Source organism: Puma concolor, chromosome B2, assembly GCF_028749965.1.
Source record: "Puma concolor isolate L17-30 chromosome B2, mPumCon1.1.hap2, whole genome shotgun sequence".
In the NCBI taxonomy this organism is placed as follows: Eukaryota; Metazoa; Chordata; class Mammalia; order Carnivora; family Felidae; genus Puma; species Puma concolor.
In genome coordinates this window covers 134,316,289-134,338,791 of record NC_141671.1, presented here as the reverse complement: position 1 = coordinate 134,338,791, position 22,503 = coordinate 134,316,289, and the positions used below count along the sequence as shown (strand labels likewise).

General features: G+C 35.4%; 1 protein-coding gene across 5 annotated transcripts in view; it reads right to left on the bottom strand.

Annotated features, from left to right (window-relative positions):
- Positions 1–22,503, bottom strand: part of ADGB (androglobin) — a 164,621-nt gene that overhangs the window by 25,522 nt on the left and 116,596 nt on the right. For all 5 annotated transcript variants that reach the window (XM_086708075.1, XM_086708077.1, XM_086708076.1 and 2 more), the window contains 6 exons: positions 21,819–21,953; positions 21,151–21,304; positions 17,366–17,553; positions 14,204–14,388; positions 11,342–11,541; positions 8,014–8,125 (listed from right to left, as the gene is read on the bottom strand). In XM_086708075.1, coding sequence (XP_086564201.1) covers positions 8,014–8,125; positions 11,342–11,541; positions 14,204–14,388; positions 17,366–17,553; positions 21,151–21,304; positions 21,819–21,953 — 974 coding nt within the window. The remainder of the gene's footprint in view (positions 1–8,013; positions 8,126–11,341; positions 11,542–14,203; positions 14,389–17,365; positions 17,554–21,150; positions 21,305–21,818; positions 21,954–22,503) is intronic.

Sequence of the window (22,503 nt, the reverse complement as noted above, 5' to 3'; positions counted from 1 at the left end):
AGAAATAACATTTGTTGAATCCCTACAATGTTTCTTTCTTTTTTAATTCTCAAACCACCCCAACAGGGCAGATTCAGAGAGGCAATGAATTTTCTTACGTTCCCCCAAGTGGTTGGAATTCAAATATGAGTTCCAAAGACATGTCAGCCCCTTTCAAAACTGGAGTCTTGTAAGTGGTAAGTGATCCCATTAGCAAAGTAAAATAGTAATTGTCAGAACCCAGCTCTTATCGATTGCTTAGTGCTGGTTATTAGCTACTTGCAAATATGAGCAGATCATCCTGTATGACTGCAAACTGACTATAAGTAACCCAAGTTCACAAGCGGGCGACTGGTCTTTCTGCCAACAATCCTAGCTGCTGAGAAATGTTGCACTAGGGAAAAATTCTTCGGTCATATAATCAAAGGGCACGGAGGTAAATTGTGGATCAGCCACTGGATAGGTTAAATTTGGCAGGTTTATTACATTCTTTGATTTTATTTCCTCCTCTATATAATGGAGATATTAATTCCATGCCCACGGGGCTTAAAACTAATCAGTATAGGTGGGCACCTGGGTGGCTCAGTTGGTTAAGGGTCTAACTTGGGCTCAGGTCATGATCTCGCAGCTTGTGAGTTCAAGCCCTGTCTTGAGCTCTGTGCTGGCAGCTGGAGCCTGGAGCCTGCTTCAGATTCTGTGTCTCACTCTCTGCCCCTCCCCTCCTTGCGCGCGCGCGCATGTGCTCTCTCTCTCTCTCTCTCTCTCTCTCTCTCTCGGGGGCAGGGGGGAATAAATAAACATTAAAAAAGTAATCAATATAGGGCATTTAAAATAAGATAGTATCTGGTATCATACACACTGGGTTTCTAAGATATTAACAAATGTCAGCTGAAATTGAATCTCAAACTGCCCCATTAAGTATTTCTGGGGCTCCATTTTTCTTACTACTCATAGGTCTTAGTGTTTGAATCATATATTTAGGTGTATTTGATTCCTTTCAAAGTAACATATTCTAATATTCAAGTTTATATATGTAAACACATAATACAGTATCAGGCAAACAACAGGTGCACTCTTCCTTTACATTTTAAAATATAGAGTAAAATAATTTTCTATTCTTTAATGTCATATAGTATAGTAACATTTTTTCCAATTAATTACAAGTTCTCCAAAGGCCAGAATATCATTATATACTTCATTATTTTTAATGTTTATTTTTGAGATAGAGAGTGAGTGATCCCTAGTTGGGGAGGGGCAGAGAGAGAGAGAGAGAGAGGATCTGAAGTGGGCTCTGTCCTTACAGCAGGGAGCCCAATGTGGGGCTCGATCTCAGGACCACGAGATCATGACCTGAGCCGAAATCCGATGCTCAACTGACTGAGCCACTCAAGTGCCCCTATATATTTCCTTTTGATCCCGAATTTCACCTAGTATGATTCTAAGCTCATTGTATGTATTCATTATCACATTAGTTAACTTCAATATATAAAACTTTATAAGGAAACTATGTGTTGAGAGTATGCGTATCAGTAAGGTGCAAGAATAAATGTCCTCCTGATTCAAACACCATGAAAAATGTGACATCATATTGTATATTCCTGTAATTAGAAGAGCTCTAGAATAAATGACAATCAGAATAAACTAATATACTCCTTGCAGAGAGGAAGCAGCAGTATCTGTTGATGAAATGACCTTGAAAAGACCTTTAGCATTATGGCTTTAATTTTCCTCCTACATTATCTTACATTTATCCAGGATGCAGCAAATAGAAATCTTCAGTGGATACTAAGACATAAAAATTACGGAAATGTATTTTTTATGATTAAAGTTCAGTGCTTTGATTTATGTATCCAGCAACTAAAAACTGGCTGGGATTTTAACATTAACATAATTTCTAAGCTAGAATACTTGTTCAGGATAAGGTATACATTTACCAAGTACAATCATACTTGGTAAATGTAAACAAGAAAATCTTTAGATAATAGATGATAGACAGACAGATTGATAGATAGATAGACAGACAGACAGAATCTAATCATGTTTGGTTTCTTCAAAGACCTTGAATTGGAAACACCATGCATACATTGTGCCTAAGAAAGAACAATATACTATTATTTAGAGTTAAGAAAATAGTGTTACAGTCCTGTTAACAAAGGTGGGTTGGCCTTGAAACCAAAGACCTTTGAGAATGATAAGCCAAATTCATATGTGTCTTTGCAAATAGAGTTAGAACCTGAAAGGTGCAGGCCAGTAACATAAAAATGTAACATATTGGCAAGAACTTTAAAATAACAACACAACTAATTATACATGAAGGCAGATGATATCCCAAAGTACTACCTGGTCCAGATCTTCCAATTTCTATTTCTTTAAGAGAAAGCCACCTGTCTCTGCAAGCAATTTTTACCAAAACTTAGGTATTGAAATATACTAAAGGTGGCACTGTTGTCTCATGTTAACCAGAGGGTAAGCTTCCTAAAAATTTATAACAGAAATATTCTAGGTTGAACATAGTTATATTTCAGAACTTACTTTTTTATTATAGGTTATAAAGATGTGAGTCTTTGGGGGAAATTATATATTTTATTTCTCACAGAAATTAAATGTTAAATTTAAATGAATAAATGTGGTGATATTTCCATTAAATTCAGGATGTACACAAAATTTAAAGTTAGGAAACCAATATACTTATGAAAAAAATTTCTTCCTCATCTTCTTCTTGATCTGAAGTACTGATAATTGAAAAGTAAGCTAAATTAATTATTGAAGATGTTCGTAGCAATTTTTCTAAAATGCATCATACCCTTAAAGTTGAAGTTTGTAGGTCTTGAGTTGTAAATATAATTGACACATAGAATCTGACATACCTATGTTTTCATTTAAACAAACTGGCTTCCTAAAAATCCACATGTATAAACATGATACTGATTAGTCTGAATTCAAAAGCTGCTTAACTTTCATAAAGATTGGCCAACATATTCTTTCAAATGGAAAATTTTCCTATTTCATTTTAAACATCATTCAATTCCGAATTTATTTGCTAGCTACTTGCAGCAACAAATGTATGATACAATGAAACTTGTAATTTAATTTTAGTAGCTCCTCATTCACACATAAAATCATCAAATGTGATGTCAAAAAAAAGAAGATGCAATTATGCCTGGAGGCTTTTTTTCTAGTTAGATACATAATAATGAGAATACCATTTTGTTGAGGTCTACTAGGTTCTAGAAACTTTACATATATTATCTTGAATCTTACAACAACCTTGAAAGATAGGAGTTATTATTCTAATTTCTCAGGTGATAAATAACTCCGTTTCAGACAGCCTAAGGTATTTTAGCTGCTGTGTTATATTTCTCCATTTAATATTAACTTCAGTTTCTTTTCCTTATTTTTTTTTGTTTTTATTTTTTTTATTGAGGTATAATTGACATGCAACATTACATTAGTTTCAGGTATACAATGTGCTGTTTTATATTTGTACATACTGCAAAATGTTCACCATGATAAATCTAGTAAATGTTAACTTAAAGAAAACTTAATTTATATTATTAATTTTGTACCATTACCCAACTCTATACATTATACTATTTCATGAATTATACTACTGTGTTTATTCTAGATATTAACTTCTTAGTTTCCTCTAGAATTTTAACATTTATCCATTAACATACCTAATGTATTAAATACAATAATTTGCCACATTGATTTGTTTACTGGAACTCTATCTATGGTGGACAACCTGAAGTTGAGAAACCTAAAAGATCTTCAGGAAAAACATGATAAGACTCTACACAAACTTGTATGTTCAGCAAAATATAGACAATTCCCTAAATAAAGACATTAATAGAGAATACAATAAAGATCTCAAATTGGTACCATCACATATTATTATTTTTTCCATTCAAAAGCTCTTGCTAGAAAATTAATTTCCATTTAAAATCCTAGCTTTGCCAGGGCCCTGAGTGGCTCAGTTGGTTAAGCATCTGACTCTTGGTTTTGGCTCAGGTCATGGTCTCACGATTCATGAGTTCGAGCCCCACATTGGGTTCTGCACTGACAGCACAGAGCCTGCTTGGGATTCTCTCTCTCCTTCTCTCTCTGCTCCCCCCACTCTCTTTCTCTTCTCAAAATAAATAGACTTTAAAAAATATTTTAAAATAAAGGTAAATCAATAAACAAAATCCGAGCAGTGCCAGTGACTAGCTGTGTGACCATGGAAAAGTTCCTTAAGCAGCCTGTGTTTCAGTGTTTTTCTCTGTAAAGGGATAATAGTTACAGCATCTACCTCGTAGGTTTATTGTGAGGATTAACTGGGTCCATATACATAAAGCCTCCAGAAAGCCTCTGACATAAATGTTAGTAGCTACCACCGTTAGGACTATGTCAACACTACTAGTTAGAAAGTGTCTAAAGGGATAAAACATTATAGTAAAAAGGTTCTGGGCTTTGGAATAAGTCAGACTTAGGTGAAAATCTTTACTCTGGTTCATCCAGCTGTGTTAGTTTAGGCAAATTATTCACAGCATTTAAGCTTCATTTTCTCACATGTAAAATCAGGATGGTAATAACTACCTCTCAGATTTTTTGTGAGAATTGAGAATAAAGATATATGGAAAGTACACAGTACAAGAGGTTCATAACAGCACTAAAAAAATCATAATCATAGTAACCAAACTTCTAGATCTCTCCAGTGTTTCCTTTTTGCTTACAAAGTACCATTATATGATTTTCATTTTTTTTAATTGAAATAGTAAGTGCTCATTGAAAACTTATGATTTATACATTTTTAGTTTTAAATTAAATTTTGTCTGTAGGTACTAAAAAAATATAAATAGGAAATTGCCACTTCAATATATTGGTATATACTCATTTTTTTTCTGCGTGTACCCCATTTGCTCTCTGACCCACTCATATATTTTTGAAGAGGAGTGACAGTTGAGGGTCCCCCATGTTCAACAGTATATGAAGTCCTCATATTAACACCAATGGGTTTCTGTAGGCTAAGCACAGGAAAGCATTTCTGAATCTTTCTTCCACACCATTCCTGACCTAGAGAAGGAAGGGGAACAGCCTTGCATGGTGAGACGTGCATTGAGTTTTCCTTGTGTTTTGTGTCTCATGTTCCTCTGACTGGAATTAGCCTCTCTCCAGCCACACCTTACACTTGGTGAGTGGTCCTACAGGCCAGGTGTGTCCAAAATGGGATTCTTGGGTATCTTCTGAGACACATTCTCCTTCTCACCACTTCCACTTCAAAGCAAGATTCACTTCTGGGGCGTCTGGGGGGCTCAGGCAGCTAAGCCTCTGACTTCCTCTCAGGTCATGTTATCATGGTTCTTGGGATTGAGCCCCCCATCAGGCTCTGCCCTGACAAAGCCCAGCAGGCTTGGGATCCCTGGTCTTCCTCTCTCTCTCTCTGTCCCTCCGCCACCCACGCACACCCTCATGCTCTCTCTCCCTCTATCTCTCTCTCTCTCACTTCCCTGCCTGGCATACTTCGGGACTGCATTGTACAAACTATTTGACACCCCCTCCCCTGTTCACATTTCAGAGTGTCCTTTCTTCTTTTCCTAAGGATCCCCAGTTTACATAAGTTTACACAATTCACACCACTTACACGTACTGGGAACAAATTTCAATTATTGAAGAAAATAGACACAGAGATTTAAAAACCTGAATTTGATTAGATGTAAGGGTATTTGCAGGTATTTTGTGCCTTTTTAGATGTTAGGACTTCACCTTGGAGAGTTGGAAAGAAAGCCTCATTCACTGTTCTGAAAGCATTGTTCAATGTGATGCTACCTTTCCTGAACAGCTTAAATGTTTTCACAAATATCTCCTCCTTTATCACTGTGCATTCTTCTATCTTGTTGGAACATTATTTTGAAACAGGTTTCCCCTGTGAACAAGATCTCCAATTGGATTTAGAAGGACTATTTCTGTTGTTTCCTTTTCATGATTTATTCCCCGTCATGTGGATATGAGTTTCCATTGATAATTTCTATAAACAACAGTAGTATGACTATTTTGAGTTTATAGAGATAGGCACAACAGAATATTATAATATAAAAATCGAAGTATCAAGAGCTACAAACAACCCATTAAAAAGCCCACACAGGAAAACAACAAAATAAGACAAAACAACAACAACAACAACAACAAAACTAGATTTGACTCTCACTCTCTGACCTATGAAAATTCCTCATACCCAGAAATGTTATGTAAAACAGAGTAGTCTATAAATTTTCCCTGAAAAACAAAAAAATAAATAATGTCTTTGCTGAACACACATCAGACACATGTGCACACACAAACTAAGCAGTTTCTCACACACAGACTGTTACTTTGACTTATCTTATAATTATGAATATTTTATTTGTACATAGATCTTTAACATAAAATATTTAATCCAATTAATATGAAGCACATATTACCAACTTCTTTACGGGGGGGGGGGGGGACACAAAATGACCCAGTAATTTGCACCATCCATTATTTCAAGCAGATTTCCATTGATTTATATAGGAAAAATATCTAGATTTTTTTAAGCACAGTATAAACTATAAGACTTTGATTTAGACTAGAGAGAAAGTGGAGAGAATGACCAATTTAGAGAAATTTTCAGCTTCCACATGCTGCTTATTCATATCATAACTGTGTCCTTTTCTGGTAGACGAGAATTCTAGATTGTAATACCTGTCTCTGGGGATTGTATGTTCATCACTAGTAAGCAGTAAGCTGGTTCAAGAAACAAATTTTGAGCTCCAGAGCACCTGCCCTGGGTGATACACACAACACACGTGAATAGCAAAGAGGTGGCAACAATGTGGCTCTGGTGCCACCAACTCTGCCTACATGTGTACATGCTAGACCCTGATAAAAGATCACAACACTCTCTTGCTAACCCCCAAACAGCCCAGAATGTTTTCGAGACAACACTCCCGCTGTTCCTGGCATAGCACTTTTATACATTTGTTCAAGAAACTTTTACCAACAGCTTCTATCTGGTTCTAGAGGAACAGGGATGAGGCTGAAGCAGAATCCCTTTCCCAGCAAGAGAGGTGCAGTGGGGAGGCAGACAAGTTCAAGATTCCCATAGGGCGGCATATATTCCATGGACATGAACTCAGTATATGCGAAAGGAAATGGGGACTCTTTGTGGTCATTCATTCTTATAAATCTTCTTTGGATTTTATGTCCCACCATAGAATCTGTCCCTTCTAATAAAGGGGAAGCTCAGCCATAATAGCTTTCTCTAACTTTGGTGATAAACAAACCTCTATCGACGCTTTCAATGATCAGGTTCATGCAGTTAGTATAAGCAAGCAAACACACGAATGGTTTTTGATAATCAGCGAATAGAAGCAATAATAATAATGAGCAGCTTTGGTGTATCCTCTCATTCATTCGTTCAACAGTAATCATGGAGTGATTACTGTGTGCATAGTTCGCACTATGGATAATGTAAGACTGAACAGGCAAGATTTGGCAGAACTTCCTGCCCTCAAGGGGATTGCATTCTAGTAGGAAATAAGGTTGACCCTGGAACAACATTGGTTTGAACTGCATGGGTCCACTTTGCGAATTTCTTTTTCTAGTGCATCAAATTTCCCGCTCAGGAATATTGAGAGTAGTTTATATTTGAAAAATAAACCTGAATCTTCTTTCACTTGGAGATTCTCCTCTTAAATATTTCAAGAACTAACCTTCAGGGTGATACCTTCTCAATGACTTAGACAATAATAATTTTATAACTAGAAAAGTTTTTGGTACACTTATTAGATAATCATCAAGTAATATTCACTAACTGGACAAAACATTTTTAACTAGACCTAAACAATCTCATATTTTGGTTCTTATAAACCAAGTTGTAAAGAGTTTGAAACATAATCAATTAAAAAACAGAAAATGTCACTGGATATGAAATACAAATTGCAAGTAATAATGATTTAATAATTACATGATCAATTTGCTATTAAATATTTATATAAAATATAAAATGAATGAAAAACACTTAGGGTTCCATACCTTTGCTATCATTTTTCTCCATTTCTTTTAGTGCTTGAACAAACGCCATCTGACTTTCGGTGAGAGGCCAACTGTTATACAACACCAAACACTGTATAATGTACTTGTTAACCTGCGAAATAAAATGTAATGTTTACGCACAAACGATAAGAATAAACATAGTATAAATCTAATAATTTATTATTTTTAGCACATAAGTGCATATTTTTCTGGATCGCATAATCATAATTTGATTAAATGCTATCACGTGTTCTCCAAATTTTGTAATGCCACAGTCTATAAAACTTATCCTCACCTCCCCACCAACACCCACCATTTTATAACCTACTATCAATAACTTTTGCATTCCTGTTTAAAAATGAAACTTATTTACTTTACATTTGTTACTTATCAGTTTTGGAATCAGGATTACATTACAATCTCTTAAAAACAATTAGGAAGTTTGTATTGTTTTTCTGTTTTCTAGAACAATTTATTCCTTAAAAGTCTATTAGATCTATCTTGTGAAGTCAGCGGGGCCTGTGACTTTTGGAAAGGTAAAACTTTGATTATCATTTCAGTTGTATTATTCTTTATTATTATGATTTCATATTTTGTATTTTTCTGCTGAAGCAGCTTTGACAATCCTCTCCCACCCCAGGAACTTGTTATGCCTTTTGCCCTAAGTTTTAAATTCACTAGCATAGAGTTGTATAATAGTTTACGTTTTTGTTGTTGTTGTTTTCAAAAACTGTTGCTTGCAGTTATATCTCCACCTAGTTTTAGTTCTGGATTTGGTTTATTTTATTTTTCTTTTTTACGAGAAGCATGTTCACTTATTATTTTTTATATTAGAGAGAGAGAGAGAGAGAGAGAGGGAAAGAGAGCACGAGTAGGGGAGGGGCAGAGGGATGGAGAGACAGAGAATCTGCAGGCTCCAGGATCCAAGCTGTTAGCACAGAGCCCCACGCAGAGCTCGAACTGACTAGCAGTGAGCTCGTGACCTGAGCCGAAGTCGGATGCCTCACTGACTGAGCCACCCAGGCGCCCCACATGTTCACTTATTAATCTTAAAAAAGCTTAGGGTTCATGAATCTTGCTAAATTTTGTTTCCCATTTTATTAATTTCTACCCTCCTTTTCATTAAAACTTTTTCTTCCTTTTTCTTTGAGTTATTCTTTGGCTCTTTTTCTAACTCTTTTGTTTTGATAGCTTAGCTCATTTGTTTTGAATCATTCATGCTTCCTGATGAATTAATCTAAAAATGAACATTCTACTGAATGCTGCTTTAGATGTAGCTATAAATTTTGATTTGTATCTTCTAGTTGTTACTGAGTTCTTTGTATTCATGGTTTCTTTTGTGATGTTCTTTTATTTTTTTTTATTTTGATTCAAAAAAATTTTTTAATGTTTATTTATTTTTAAGAGATGGAGAGACAGAGTGTGAGTAGGGAAGGGATAGAGAGAGAGGGAGACACAGAATCCGAAGCAGGCTCCAGGCTCTGATTTTATTTTGTTTCCACATTTATGGGATTTTAGACTGTTGTTTACTGATTTCTATATTTTTGCTCTATGTTAAGATAACACCTATATAATATAGTTTGGTTTTTATTGAGGCTTTCTTTCTCAATAGGCTATGAAAAGTATATTCTCAGTGTATTCAGGGAAGTGTTCTATATAAATGTCTCAAGAATTAAGCTTATGCTTAAATCTTCAAAAAAATTTTTTAATGTTTATTTATTTTTAAGAGATGGAGAGACAGAGTGTGAGTAGGGAAGGGATAGAGAGAGAGGGAGACACAGAATCCGAAGCAGGCTCCAGGCTCTGAGCTGTCAGCACAGAGCCTGATGTGGGGCTCAAACCCACAAACCTTGAGATCATGACCTAAGCCAAACTCGGACGCCCAACCTACTGAGTCACCCAGGCACCCCTTATGCTTAAATTTTCAAATCCTAGGGATCATATATATTCTTTGAGCTCGGTCTGTTGGTTTCTGAGAGTTGCATATTCAAGTCTTCAACTGTTAATTAACTTTACTTTTCTCTGTAGTTCTAAAGAGTTTTTGCTTTTAATTCATTGAGTCTTGACAGGTTATACTATATGTTAGTTATGGTCATTTTTAATTGTTATGTTCTTCCTTTTATTTTTATACAATATCCTTCATGAATTCTATGCACTAAGATATTAATGTATCATCACACTTCTTTCAGTTCAACTTTAAACTTTCTGTGCCATTTTGTTTAAAAGTGTCACTTTTAGGGGCGCCTGGGTGGCGCAGTCGGTTAAGCGTCCGACTTCAGCCAGGTCACGATCTCGCGGTCCGTGAGTTCGAGCCCCGCGTCAGGCTCTGGGCGGATGGCTCGGAGCCTGGAGCCTGTTTCTGATTCTGTGTCTCCCTCTCTCTCTGCCCCTCCCCCGTTCATGCTCTGTCTCTGTCTGTCCCATAAATAAATAAAAACGTTGAAAGAAAATTAAAAAAAAAAAAGTGTCACTTTTAGATGATCTTAATATTTAATCTGACTTTAGTTTTCTATTCTTTTAATTGATTAATAATTTGGTTTTGTTTATTGTAATTAGTCAGATCAAGATTTATTTCTGGTCTTTTATTTATTTATGTATTTATTTATTTATTTATTTAATTTTATTTCATTTCCAATGGGTAGATCATGTTTTCTTCTGTTGCTTTAAATTACATGAATTGTCATATATATATAGTTATATTAATTGTTATATATATATATATATATATATATACATTTTTTTTTACCTTAAGGCACATGCAAATTAGAATTTATTAATATAAAACCTTTTCCGGGATGCCTGGGTGGCTCAGTTGGTTAAGTGTCTGACTTTGGCTCAGGTCATGATCTCACCATTTGTGAGTTCAAGCCCTGCGTTGGGCTCTATGCTGACAGCTCGGAGCCTGGAGCCTGCTTCAGATTCTGTGTCTCCCTCTCTCTCTGCCCTTCCCCTGTTCATGCTCTGTCTCTCTCTGTCTCTCAGTAATAATAAATAAACATTAAAAATTTTTTTTAAATATGTAAGACCTTTTCTGTAATTATAGAGCCTCCTAATTCATATGTAACATGATATTTTTAGAGCTACATTATAGGGTTAGTGTACATATTAAATTTGCTATATATTTTAAAATCTCTGCACAGAGAAACTATTAAATAATGTCTTATTCCTTAATTCTGTTTATACGGGTGGCATTACACTGGTGGGATTGCATATAGAAAGAATCACATACAATTCATTGACAGTTTTTAGGAAGAGAATTCTTGTAATTTTTGTCAGATTTTTAGAAGCAATACCATTCATTGAATGATTCTCTTAAATGTCAAGATACCTGCTGTGGCATGCTAGCATTTTCTTCTATGGTGGGCATACTGATAGGTTCCTCGTCCAAAATAGGCTGACCAGTGTCTACTGTTGCACTTACAGTTCTACCCTTATAGGATTTCTGACTTCCCTGGGTGGATTTCTTCTTAGTGTACAATTCTTGCTCCTTCTTGGATGAAGTCTGCACTGCAAGAATCTGCTTGCTAGCTGAATGGAGAAATACCACACTTAAGTGAAAATGTGTGAGATGCATAGTTATGACTGTGTTATTTAGGTATATCCTTTTATAAGACACTCAGAGGACAGGTAAATTTGTTTTGTTTTAATAAGATAAAAAAGCAACATCACTGGCTTTGGAAATATTCTGGTCTTAAGCAAATTTACCATAGTAGCATGTGATTTCCATACAGCAATGCATATTCTGAGCAACCACTGATTATATTAATTATGGTATATCATCAACAAAACTGAGCCTTACACAGTCATATGAAACAAAATATGTTGCTATCCCTAGTCCATAATACTTCCCCAAAGACCCAATTTCTTAGATTGTAAATTTTGTGGAAAATTACAAATTTTATCTTAATCTTACAGCATGAGTACTGGTAAAGATCTTGTTCCTGAAAATTATATGACATATATTGAGATTCTTTAAAATTCCCAGGAGATAAAGCAAAACCTGAAGAGGCCTATATTTAAGATTTTGTTACAGGGTCACTTCCGAGCCTTCTACATCTTTGCAATGGCGTTTATTCCTTAGTACAGTAGAGTGTTTGCTTACAGAATAAATATCACAGTCTGTCATATCTTATTTCACTACAAATATCCTGTACACACACACACATTTCTTTTTCTTTTCTTTTTTTTTTTTTTGGAGGCAATTTTGGCAGGGATACTCTAGAAATACAGGTCATAAAGAATTCATAAATGAATATGCTTCCAAGAGGAGCAACTGAAAAACATTTAGAAAGAAAAAGGAATTTCAATGTCTACTTACATAATAAATAAATACAAATTAATAGCATCCCTTTAAAATTAATGCCCCATTTGAAATCTAAATAAAGAAAATATCTAACTCACAATAACAACTCTATCAATATCTATGGAGACATTTTTAAATCTGTGAAATATAAAATAAGTCATGGATAAATGGAAAAAATAGCTTTTACTTGCATATGAATTCAAACAACAAAGTTGTCTGTTCTCCTCAAATTAATCAATCTACATATTCAAAGGCAATCAGAAGGAAAATGATAGATTTTTACATTGTTTGAGGGGAGTTTGAAAAAACTGTATTGAAGTTCATCTAGAAATACAAATGTGAAAATGGAAGCATCTTGTAAAAGAAGAACAATTTTGGATAGTGGCTATAATTTTGGATTAATTTCTGAATTCTGTCCCAATTATCCTTCCACTCCATTTCTATTCCCTTCTTTGCCACATGTAAACTCATAAAATTATTTTTCAAATGTTTGTGTGTAATTCTCTTGGAATAGTAATTTTTGAAGTGAAATAATGATAAACCATATGACAAACCAGAAACAGTGTTTGACTCCACTAACTTCAATCAAAGGGATTTGGAGAGGAATGTTGGGGTTAACTAGTTGTTTAAAGAGAAAACAGGAAGCCACAAATACTATAGGAGAGTTGCACATAAGTGCCTGCTGACATTTTAGAATTAAGATATCCCTGTGTGAACACAACTATGAAATCTGTGTTGAGTGGAATAGAGTGAAGAAAACAGAACCAATTTAAAGAGTAGGAGCATCATTCAGACTAGCAAAACTTAATGGTACTCTGATGGTCTTCATGTATCAGAAGGAAGATATAAATGGCGTGCAGGCCAATTTGAATGAAAAGCCACACGCAGTAATGTGAACTGAATACTGAAAACAACTCTGGGTGTATTTAAGGATGAAGGTCAAATAATGGCAGAAAAGGAAACAGGATCAAAAGAATTGCTTAATTTGTAATTTTACTCAAGTTCAACCTTACTAATCTAATATGGTACATTTCCCACTTAATAAAAGAAAATAAATAGAGCCCCGCTTTGGGTGCATCTATTTTAAAAAAGAGAGAAAAGAAAAAATATATATAAATATTAGGTAGAACATAGGTAAAAAGTTCTTTTTAGTAATTTGCTTCTATACTTAAGATAATCAACATAAGCACTATTGGGAATGAGAGTTCAGGAAGGATGCTGGCTATAAATTGTTATGTAAAGGTCAACTATAAGATATAATCAGTTATTTAAAAAAAAAAAGACACAATGGCAGTATTCAGGAAAAGCACAAGGGATTTCTTCTTCTCTTGTTTATAATTTTCTGTCTCAAAATTTTCTACATTGGGCAATGTATTATTTTTATGGTCAGAATCAAGTTACTAAAATAATTGAATATGTAACTCAGTATCTCTGTTTTCCATTATTTCAGAAATAATTTTATTTTATTAATTAATTGTTCTTGTGACTATTACATTGAAAGTAATAGCTTCAAAACTTCTGTTAATTTTAACACATAAGAGTATTTTCTGAAAAGAATGAATGAGGGATAAAAGAACAGTGAAAAAATCTTTCAAAATAATATTTTAATTATTTCAATTAAATATTTATATATTCATATGAAATATGAAATATTTATATATTTCAATTATAATATTGTAATTCTTAGCATTATAACAATTTGTTGATCTTCAGAGACTAATTTGACACACAAATGCAATCGTTTTTTAAAATATTTTACTATAATATCAGGTTTTACAGATTTAAATATTTATTTACTATTTTCTCTTAAATCATTTTAAAATCAGTTATGTAAACATAAATATCTACTTATGGATCTAAATAACAAATTTAAAAAGCCACACTTACACTGGGAGCTCACAACTTTTTCACTCCCCAAGAAGTTAATTGCTGGGATTATAGCCTGGCCTTTCCCAATGGAGCTGACAATAGTTTCCTCATTTTCTAAGACCTGTAGCTTGATGAACGCATCTGATTTGGACGTCCGTACCTGCACTGTAACAGGATGTGGTGAAGCAACTTTAACAGAATACCTATAAGGAAAAACATTTGACTTGTAAGCAATTTATTGATCTTCCCTTAAATCAGTAAAAGAAACTGTGTAATTAGCTGATATGAAAATCTAAAAGTAAAACCATTTTGTAAAATTGACCCAAAACCTAGAAATACTATCGCTATTATAGACTTTGACAAAAGATCTCAATACGCTATGGTAAAATGAAATAGGTATAGGACATTCATTAGCATCAACTCCAAACAGGGAATGCAACTTTTTGTTTGTATATGATAAACACTCATAAAACATGATAGATCTGCAAACTACTGACACATCAAATCTTTCCATTATACCCTCCTCTCCAGTCAAACAACAGGCAGCATCCTTCAAAACCTCACTCTTTACCATGTTTTCTTTGACTCATAAAAATACAGAGAAATCAAAATTAGTACCCAACGTCTATACTCTTGACCATGCAGGTTGGGAATCTTACAAAAAGATGAAATGTGTAGTATATTGCCATCCCAACCCCTCCCTTAATGCAACTGAAGAGGTTTTTGTTTTTGTTTTATCTTGTTTTTATTTTTCTTATTTTAGGTAAATCCTCATAAATAGGTGAATCCCCTATAAACTTTCAATTTCTCTATAAATTTTGCTTTTCTGTGTATCCTCTTTTTTTGTATCTTAAATCTCCCCCTTTTTTTTAAATTTATTTATTTTATTTATTTTGAGAGAGAGAGAGAGAGAGAGAGAGAGAGGAGAGTGCGTTTTGTTGCCTTTAAAGTGAAATGGAAATCTCTTGCCTGATGAGGCCCCTCAGGGAAGGGCGCTGCTAACCTCTCTGGCCTCACTGCTTGCCATCACCCCCTAGAACTCCACTTTGCAAACAAGTATCTTCAATTCCCTAAAAAGGTCACACACTTCTTAATTCCCGACTTTTCACATAGGCTCATGAAGCAGTTCCCTCCTCACCTTCCCCCAACTCTGCTTGATAGCTTTAGGACCAGCTTCTAGGATGAATCTAGGTATTGGGTTAAATATCACTTCTTAGTCTATTAGTGGCCCTGCAGTGTGATACAGTGGTTTCCCATCAGAGTCCTTAAAATGTCTTATCACAGGGGCGCCTGGGTGGCTCAGTGGATTGGTCTTTCCAACTTCGTCTCAGGTCATGATCTCACGGCTGGTGGGTTCGAACCCCGCATCGGGCTCTGTGCTGACAGCTCGGAGCCTGGAGCCTGCTTCGGATTCTGTGTCTCCCCCTCTCTCTGCCCCTCCCATGCTCATGCTCTGTCTCTGTCTCTCAATAGTGAATAAATGTTAAAAAATTTTTAAAAATATGTCACAACTATTTTTTAATTGCTGCAATGTTTTCCTCCCACTTCTTTGCTTTGTTCCCTTGCTTTCTAATAGCCAGTGTGCAGACATATGACAAAAGGCAGATGGATTAAAAAGAGAGCTTTCCCCCTTCTATTACCTACAGTTCATATGTTTTCTGTTAGTATTTTTTCTAAACTTTTACCTACATGTGAAATATTTAAAAAACATAAAAACAAAAAACACGCTTGGGATATACTCTATATATCGTTCTGTAATTTAATTTTACTACTGATTATTTTACATTACAGAATGTACGCATGTTTCTTAAAAGAAAAAAAAAGTTCTAAAATACACATAAATAAAGGGGCACCTGGGTGGCTCAGTTGGTTAAGCGTCCGACTTTGGCTCAGGTCATGATCTCACGTCTCATGAGTTTGAGCCCTGCATCTGGCTCTGTGCTGACAGCTCAGAGCCTGGAGCCTGCTTCAGACTCTGTGTCTCCCTCTCTCTCTGCCCCTCCCTAGCTCGCACTCTCTCTCTCTCTCTCTCAAAAATAAATAAATATTTAAAAAGTTTTTTTTTAACAAATAACTAAGGATTAGAGGGGAAAGTAGCCAGAATACAGTAAATTATATTTGTGCATATATTGTCAAATAGACTCAGGTGTTTCTTTAGAAGACAAATTTACCAAGACATATAGAATCTTTAAAACATATAATCTCTTTAAAATAATAAATAGATAATAATAATTTACTTTAATATTTACAATAAAATGTGCCTCTATTAATAGTGTAGAAAATATAGAAATGGAAAATTTGTAATAAAAACAAAAATAACCAAAGTAAATTGTTGCATATTCATACAAATGATTACTATGTAATCAAGAGTTTATAAAAAGTTTCAATGGCACTGGGAAGTGTGCACACTGTAAAGTGAAGTAAAAAGGTCAGATTATAGGGTGGCTTTGTGGACTGAGTGTCTGACTTCAGCTCAGGCCATGACCTCACAGTTCTTGAGTTCCAGTCCCGTATTGGGCTCTCTGTTGTCAGTGCAGAGCCCTCTTTGCATCCTCTGTCCTCCTCACTCTCTGCCCCTCCCCCACTCACCCTCTCTCTCAAAAATGAATAAACATTTATTTTAAAAAGTCAGGTTACAAAACTTTAATTATGTTATGATCTTAATAATGATAAACTGTGATTAGAATAAAACACTATACAAAAATACAATAGGATACTAACAGCGATTGTTTCTAGGTTGTTTCATTACAGGTGACCTTTACTTCCGTTTTTTTTTTAAGTTTATGTATTTATTTTTTGAGAGAGAGAGCACATGCAGGGGAGCAGCAGAGAGAGAGGAAGAGAGAGAATCTCAAGTAGGCTCTGTGCTGTCAGCATGGAGCCCAACACGGACGGGGCTTGAGCCCATGAACTGTGAGATCATGACCTGAGCCAAAACAGTGTCAGACACTCAACCAACTGAGCCATCCAGGCGCCCTATTTCCTTAATAATATATTTATATGTTAAAAAATTTAACCGTGGTCAAGCCCAGAGCCCCGTGTATCTAGAGGCTTAACCTCTCTGGCCACAGTCACTGAAGGACAACATGTCAGCACCCATCTGGTGGCCAAAAAAATGCCAATTTCAGGTATTTTCCTCTTGCCATATACTATATATTACATATAATACATATAATATACCTGAATAAAATTTTCTTGTCATTGGGTATGTAGTAATCCCTGATTTCCTTTATGGTGAAGGTATTGTTTGGAGAGTCTCGAGACAGGCATGGGAGCGGGTTATAAGAACCAATGAGGCGCAGTTTCCAACGTGAGGACAATACATATGTGTCACCAGTAAATGCTTCAGCCACGAATGTGTAGCCTTTCTAGAGAAAGAGAATTAGACAGAAGTAAGTCATACCATTACTAGTCTCTCAAATGTACACCATATGGTTTCCTAGTACTAAAATGCTTTATTATCTTGATAAGTGTAAAGATTCCAAGATCTCTTGATAAACAAAAATTACAAGCATTAGGTTTTGAAATCCCTTTTAGAAAGTCCATCTTACAATTTCCAGAGAAAATGAAGAACTCTAACACTTCTGTTTATGCGGATCCCAATCTATAACACAAAGTGCATAACTCTGGGAGAGGATTGCTGTGTTTTCCTCCAATTCTTTTAATGCTTCTTTAGGCAGATTTTTACCATCACATCATCCTAGAGTATCCCAATAACTTCTTACTTGATTTCCCTGTTTTTTAAATACAAGATGAGAAAAGCAAGAGTGCTCAGGGAAATGTAGTTCCCTTGCAATGTCAATTGGCAGATAAAGCTATCAAGTTAACAGCAGATATGGTTCCAGGGATCCCACATGTGAGTATGGGGATGAGCTCTTCAGGTTGCGGAAAAGAAGCAGTTGAAAAACCTGGGATGATGTCATAGTGGGTAATAACTTGGGTCCACATAATTGGCTATCCATCGGCCCAAAATGCCAGTGAAGCAACAGCATGATATCATAATGAGATACAAAAGTTCAAAGCAATTCTGAGTTTATAATTCCAGACACTTCTTTTTTTTTTATTTTTTTTAATGTTTATTTATTTTTGATAGAGAGGGAGAGTGTGAGTGGGGGAGGGCAGAGAGAGAGGGAGACACAGAATCCTAAGCAGGCTCCAGGCTCTGAGCTGTCTGCACAGAGTCTGACTCAAGGCTTAAACTCTCGAACTGTGAGATCATGACCTGAGCTGAAGTTGGATGCTCAACTGACTGAGCCACTCAGGAGCCCCAAGACACTTCTAATAAGGAAGAAAAATATAGATTTGCATTCCAGTTGATTCTGATGCAAAGGACACTCTCTTATGTGTTTAGATTTCCAGAAACGAAATATGAAATACATAAGACAGAATGAACTCAACACATTGCCATAAACATCTAGGAATATTAACCAGAATTATAATACTCGAGATGAGAATCACTACACCAATAAAAACTTTTTGACATTATATTGGGGCAAGGAAATAAGGGAAGATTTACACAGAATTACCTCTCTTTTCATTATTATTTGAGTTTGTGGTACTAATGCATTAAAGAAACAGAACAAAATTACATGACTCTGATTTTGTGTTTGCCTAGGCTCAGAGAATAATTTTAAGAGGGAAAATAAAGAGTTATAAAATGGTAGGATACATATTGGTAAGTGAAAGTCTAAAGCTAAACCAGTGATAGGGTTTTAAGAGAGAACCTGACTATTCTAAACTACTTCAAGACTCCTGAATGACAGTAACGTAATATTTAAATATTTGCAAAAGACACATATAATAAAGGACTGTTATCCAAAATATACAAAAACCCTTAAAACTCAACAATAAGAAAACAACCTGTTTAAAAAAAATTTAACAGACATCTCGCCAAAGAAGATACACAGATGGCAAATACAAAAAGATTCTCCACATCGCATGTTATCAGAGAAACTCAACCAACCATGAGATACCACTACATACATATTAGAATAGTGAAGATCCACAACACCGAAAACACCATATGTTGATGAGGATACAGAGCAACAGAAAGTCTCATTCATTGCCAGTGGGAATAAAAAATGGTACAGACACTCTGAAGGATAATTTGGTGATTTCTTATAAAACCACACATACTCTCATTTTTCAGTCCAGCAATAGTGCTCCTTGGTATTTACCCAGAGGAGTCGAAAAATTATGTCTGTACGAAAACCTGCACACAGATGTATGTAGGTGCTTTAGCCATGGTTGCCATAACTTGGAAGCAGCGAAAATGTCCTTCAGTAGGTGAATCAATTAACTTTGATACATGTGGACAATGGAATATTATTATTACAAAGAAATGGGCTATTAAGTCATAAAAAGACAGGGACAAAATTTAAATGTGTGTTTTTAAGTGAAAGAAGCCCATCTGAAAGGGTTACATACTATAAGAGTCCAACTTTATGACATTCTGGAAAAAGTAAATCCCCACAGAAAAAAGATCAGGGATTGCAAGCGGGTTGGAGAAGGAGAATACATAGGTGGATCACAGAGGATTTTTATGGCTGTGAAAACCCTCTTTATGATACCGTAATGATGGCTACATGTTATTTCATATTTGTCCAAACCCAAAGAATGTACAGCACCATCAGTGAGCCATAATGTATAAACTATGGACTTTGGGAGATTATGATGTGTCAATGTAGGATGATCAATGTAATAAATGTGGCACTCGGGTGGGGCACGTTGATAATGGGGGAGGCTATGCATGGGGGGGGGGGCAGGGCGATTATGAGAAATCTCTGTACTTGCCTCTCTATTTTGCTGTGAACCTAAAACGCCTATTTATTGTTAATATAACATGCAATGAAGTCTTAAAATTTTTTTAATCTTATTTTTTTTAATCCCTAAAACAAAAGAGCTATTCGGTTTTTTATGGAGTTAGTATTTTTTTTTTTCTTCAACGTTTATTTATTTTTGGGACAGAGAGAGACAGAGCATGAACAGGGGAGGGGCAGAGACAGAGGGAGACACAGAATGGGAAACAGGCTCCAGGCTCTGAGCCATCAGCCCAGAGCCCGACGCGGGGCTCGAACTCACGGACCGCGAGATCGTGACCTGGCTGAAGTCGGACGCTTAACCGACTGCGCCACCCAGGCGCCCCTGGAGTTAGTATTTTTTAAAATTTATTGTTCATTCCCATACACCAGTATTCATGTCTTAATTTGTGCAAAATACTGCAAAGAATCATAGGCTGAAATGAAGTGTCAAAGTCAATTACAGCCATAGTTCAAAAAGAAAGACAAAAAGGTTCAAAGTTATCCGGCTGAAGAATGAAGAATCAGGGGGAAAAAAAAGTCCCAACTTGCAGTGTAGGTATGTACTGCCTTTTGTTGTCCTTCCCTCTTAGAGGAGATAACCCAAAACACAAAGATGAGATTCAAATAGAGAGGCAACATGATTTGAGCGATCATCAGATTAGCATCTACCATCTGGCAGAAATAAAGTGTCAAGTGCTTTTTAAGGAATCTGTGTATCCCTATAAAAGACTGGGGGTGGTCGGTAAGGAGTGGCCACGTAATCACAAATCTCCTGAAATATTTAGGGATCGAGTAAAGCCCAGAGGAAATGAGGCAACCGGCTGATTTGATCAAATAACAGGACTAAATGAACCCTTCAGCTCCATTTCCATTTTAAGAGTTTGTATGATTTTATGATTTTAATAAGAATTTCCAATGCTTTCCTTTTGTCATACCTTCTTTGGAGAGAAGACAAAAAGAGAGCTGAGAGGTGAATGTTCTAGCACTCACGTTAAATACCTCAGGTTGTCAAATAAATGGGACTTCTAGAAAAAAAGACCAGGACCCTTATTCCTCTTTTAAGCAGATTGAAAGCACATCTGCTCTACCTTCTCCTGGAATCTTGCAAGGCACTGGCTTCTCACTGTCACTGTATCGTATGAGGAGAATACATTTTGCACCTACCTTATTCCTTGTATAATGATAAGGCACCACTTTTTGGAACACTTTTGGCACTTGTTCCATTGTGTCATTGTTAACAACGTGGAGCATGCAGACTGGAAGCGTGGTATATACTTTGGGAAGCAAGATCATATCTTGAGGAAACAAAAATGTTTCTCTGTAATTACAAAAGCATAAACTTTCTCTTGACATGAATCATACAGAAAGTTTGAAATTAGGTTTACTGCCAAGAAATAAAAAAGTAAGTTTGAAGTTTCAAATAACTAGAAAGTATACATATTGGTTCCTTAATTATTAATATACTTTGTCATATAAATGAAAACCTTTTAAAAATCTCATTTTGTAAGTTATTTGTGACTTTTACCTAGTAATATTACTTGAAAATGAAATTATTTCTTTCTATATAGAAAGCACTTGCATTTATTATATTATTTTTTCATACACATAAAAATTTCTAATAATTAACTTCACATTCTTCATATTTCATTTAAAGAAACATGGATAAAAATTCCTATAATATCTCAGTAATGTATAGCAGGTGGGGAAGAAGTGCTAACTTGTGAAAGTAAGCTAAAAGTTTGTAGTTTCACTACTACCATGAATAAAACTACACATGTGAATACTGCATGCCTTTAAAGGTGACATCATATGACAATTTATGATAACCTCACCTGAATACTATAAACCAACTATTTGGTGGCTGGTCTGCATACGTCACAGTATAGTCGGCGAAAGCAATCTTAGTTTCTTCATCTTGATAGCACGGATAAGATTCAACAGACTTGCACTTGCTTTTAAACATTAGTCTAGAAATGTAAAAATAATTTAAGTTGCAATGGCCAAGACAACTTCTAAAATAAACTTTATGTACAAAAAAATAAATAGGCAAGACAACATAAAAGACCACAGTCTATTGTTGGCTGGATTGAGTCCTTAGTCAAAGGCTGAGGGCTCATGGTGCATGGCTCCCAGGTAGGGGACTCCCATTCCCGGTCAACCATGAAAGATGTCTCTCAAAGATCTCTAAAGTTATCTGAAGTTCTTAATCAAAGGAGAACTTAACTCATGATTGAGAAAGTAATTAAAGTTTCTGGGTAGGAAATCAGCACCAAAACTCAAACTATAAGGATAGGAAAATGAGAAACAGGCAAAGTAGCAGTAAAACTGGGTGGAGGCCACTGAAGGTCTGAAATTGACATAGGGAATCAATACAGAATATAGTTTAAAGTAAGGCATGGATTTGTAAAAAAACGAATAAAACAAACAAAAAAACCCACTAAAGACATGAACAAGGAAAGAATGTCAGAGCTTTCCTTCTACATGATTTCTGGCCCATAAGGGAATGGTGTGTGCAAC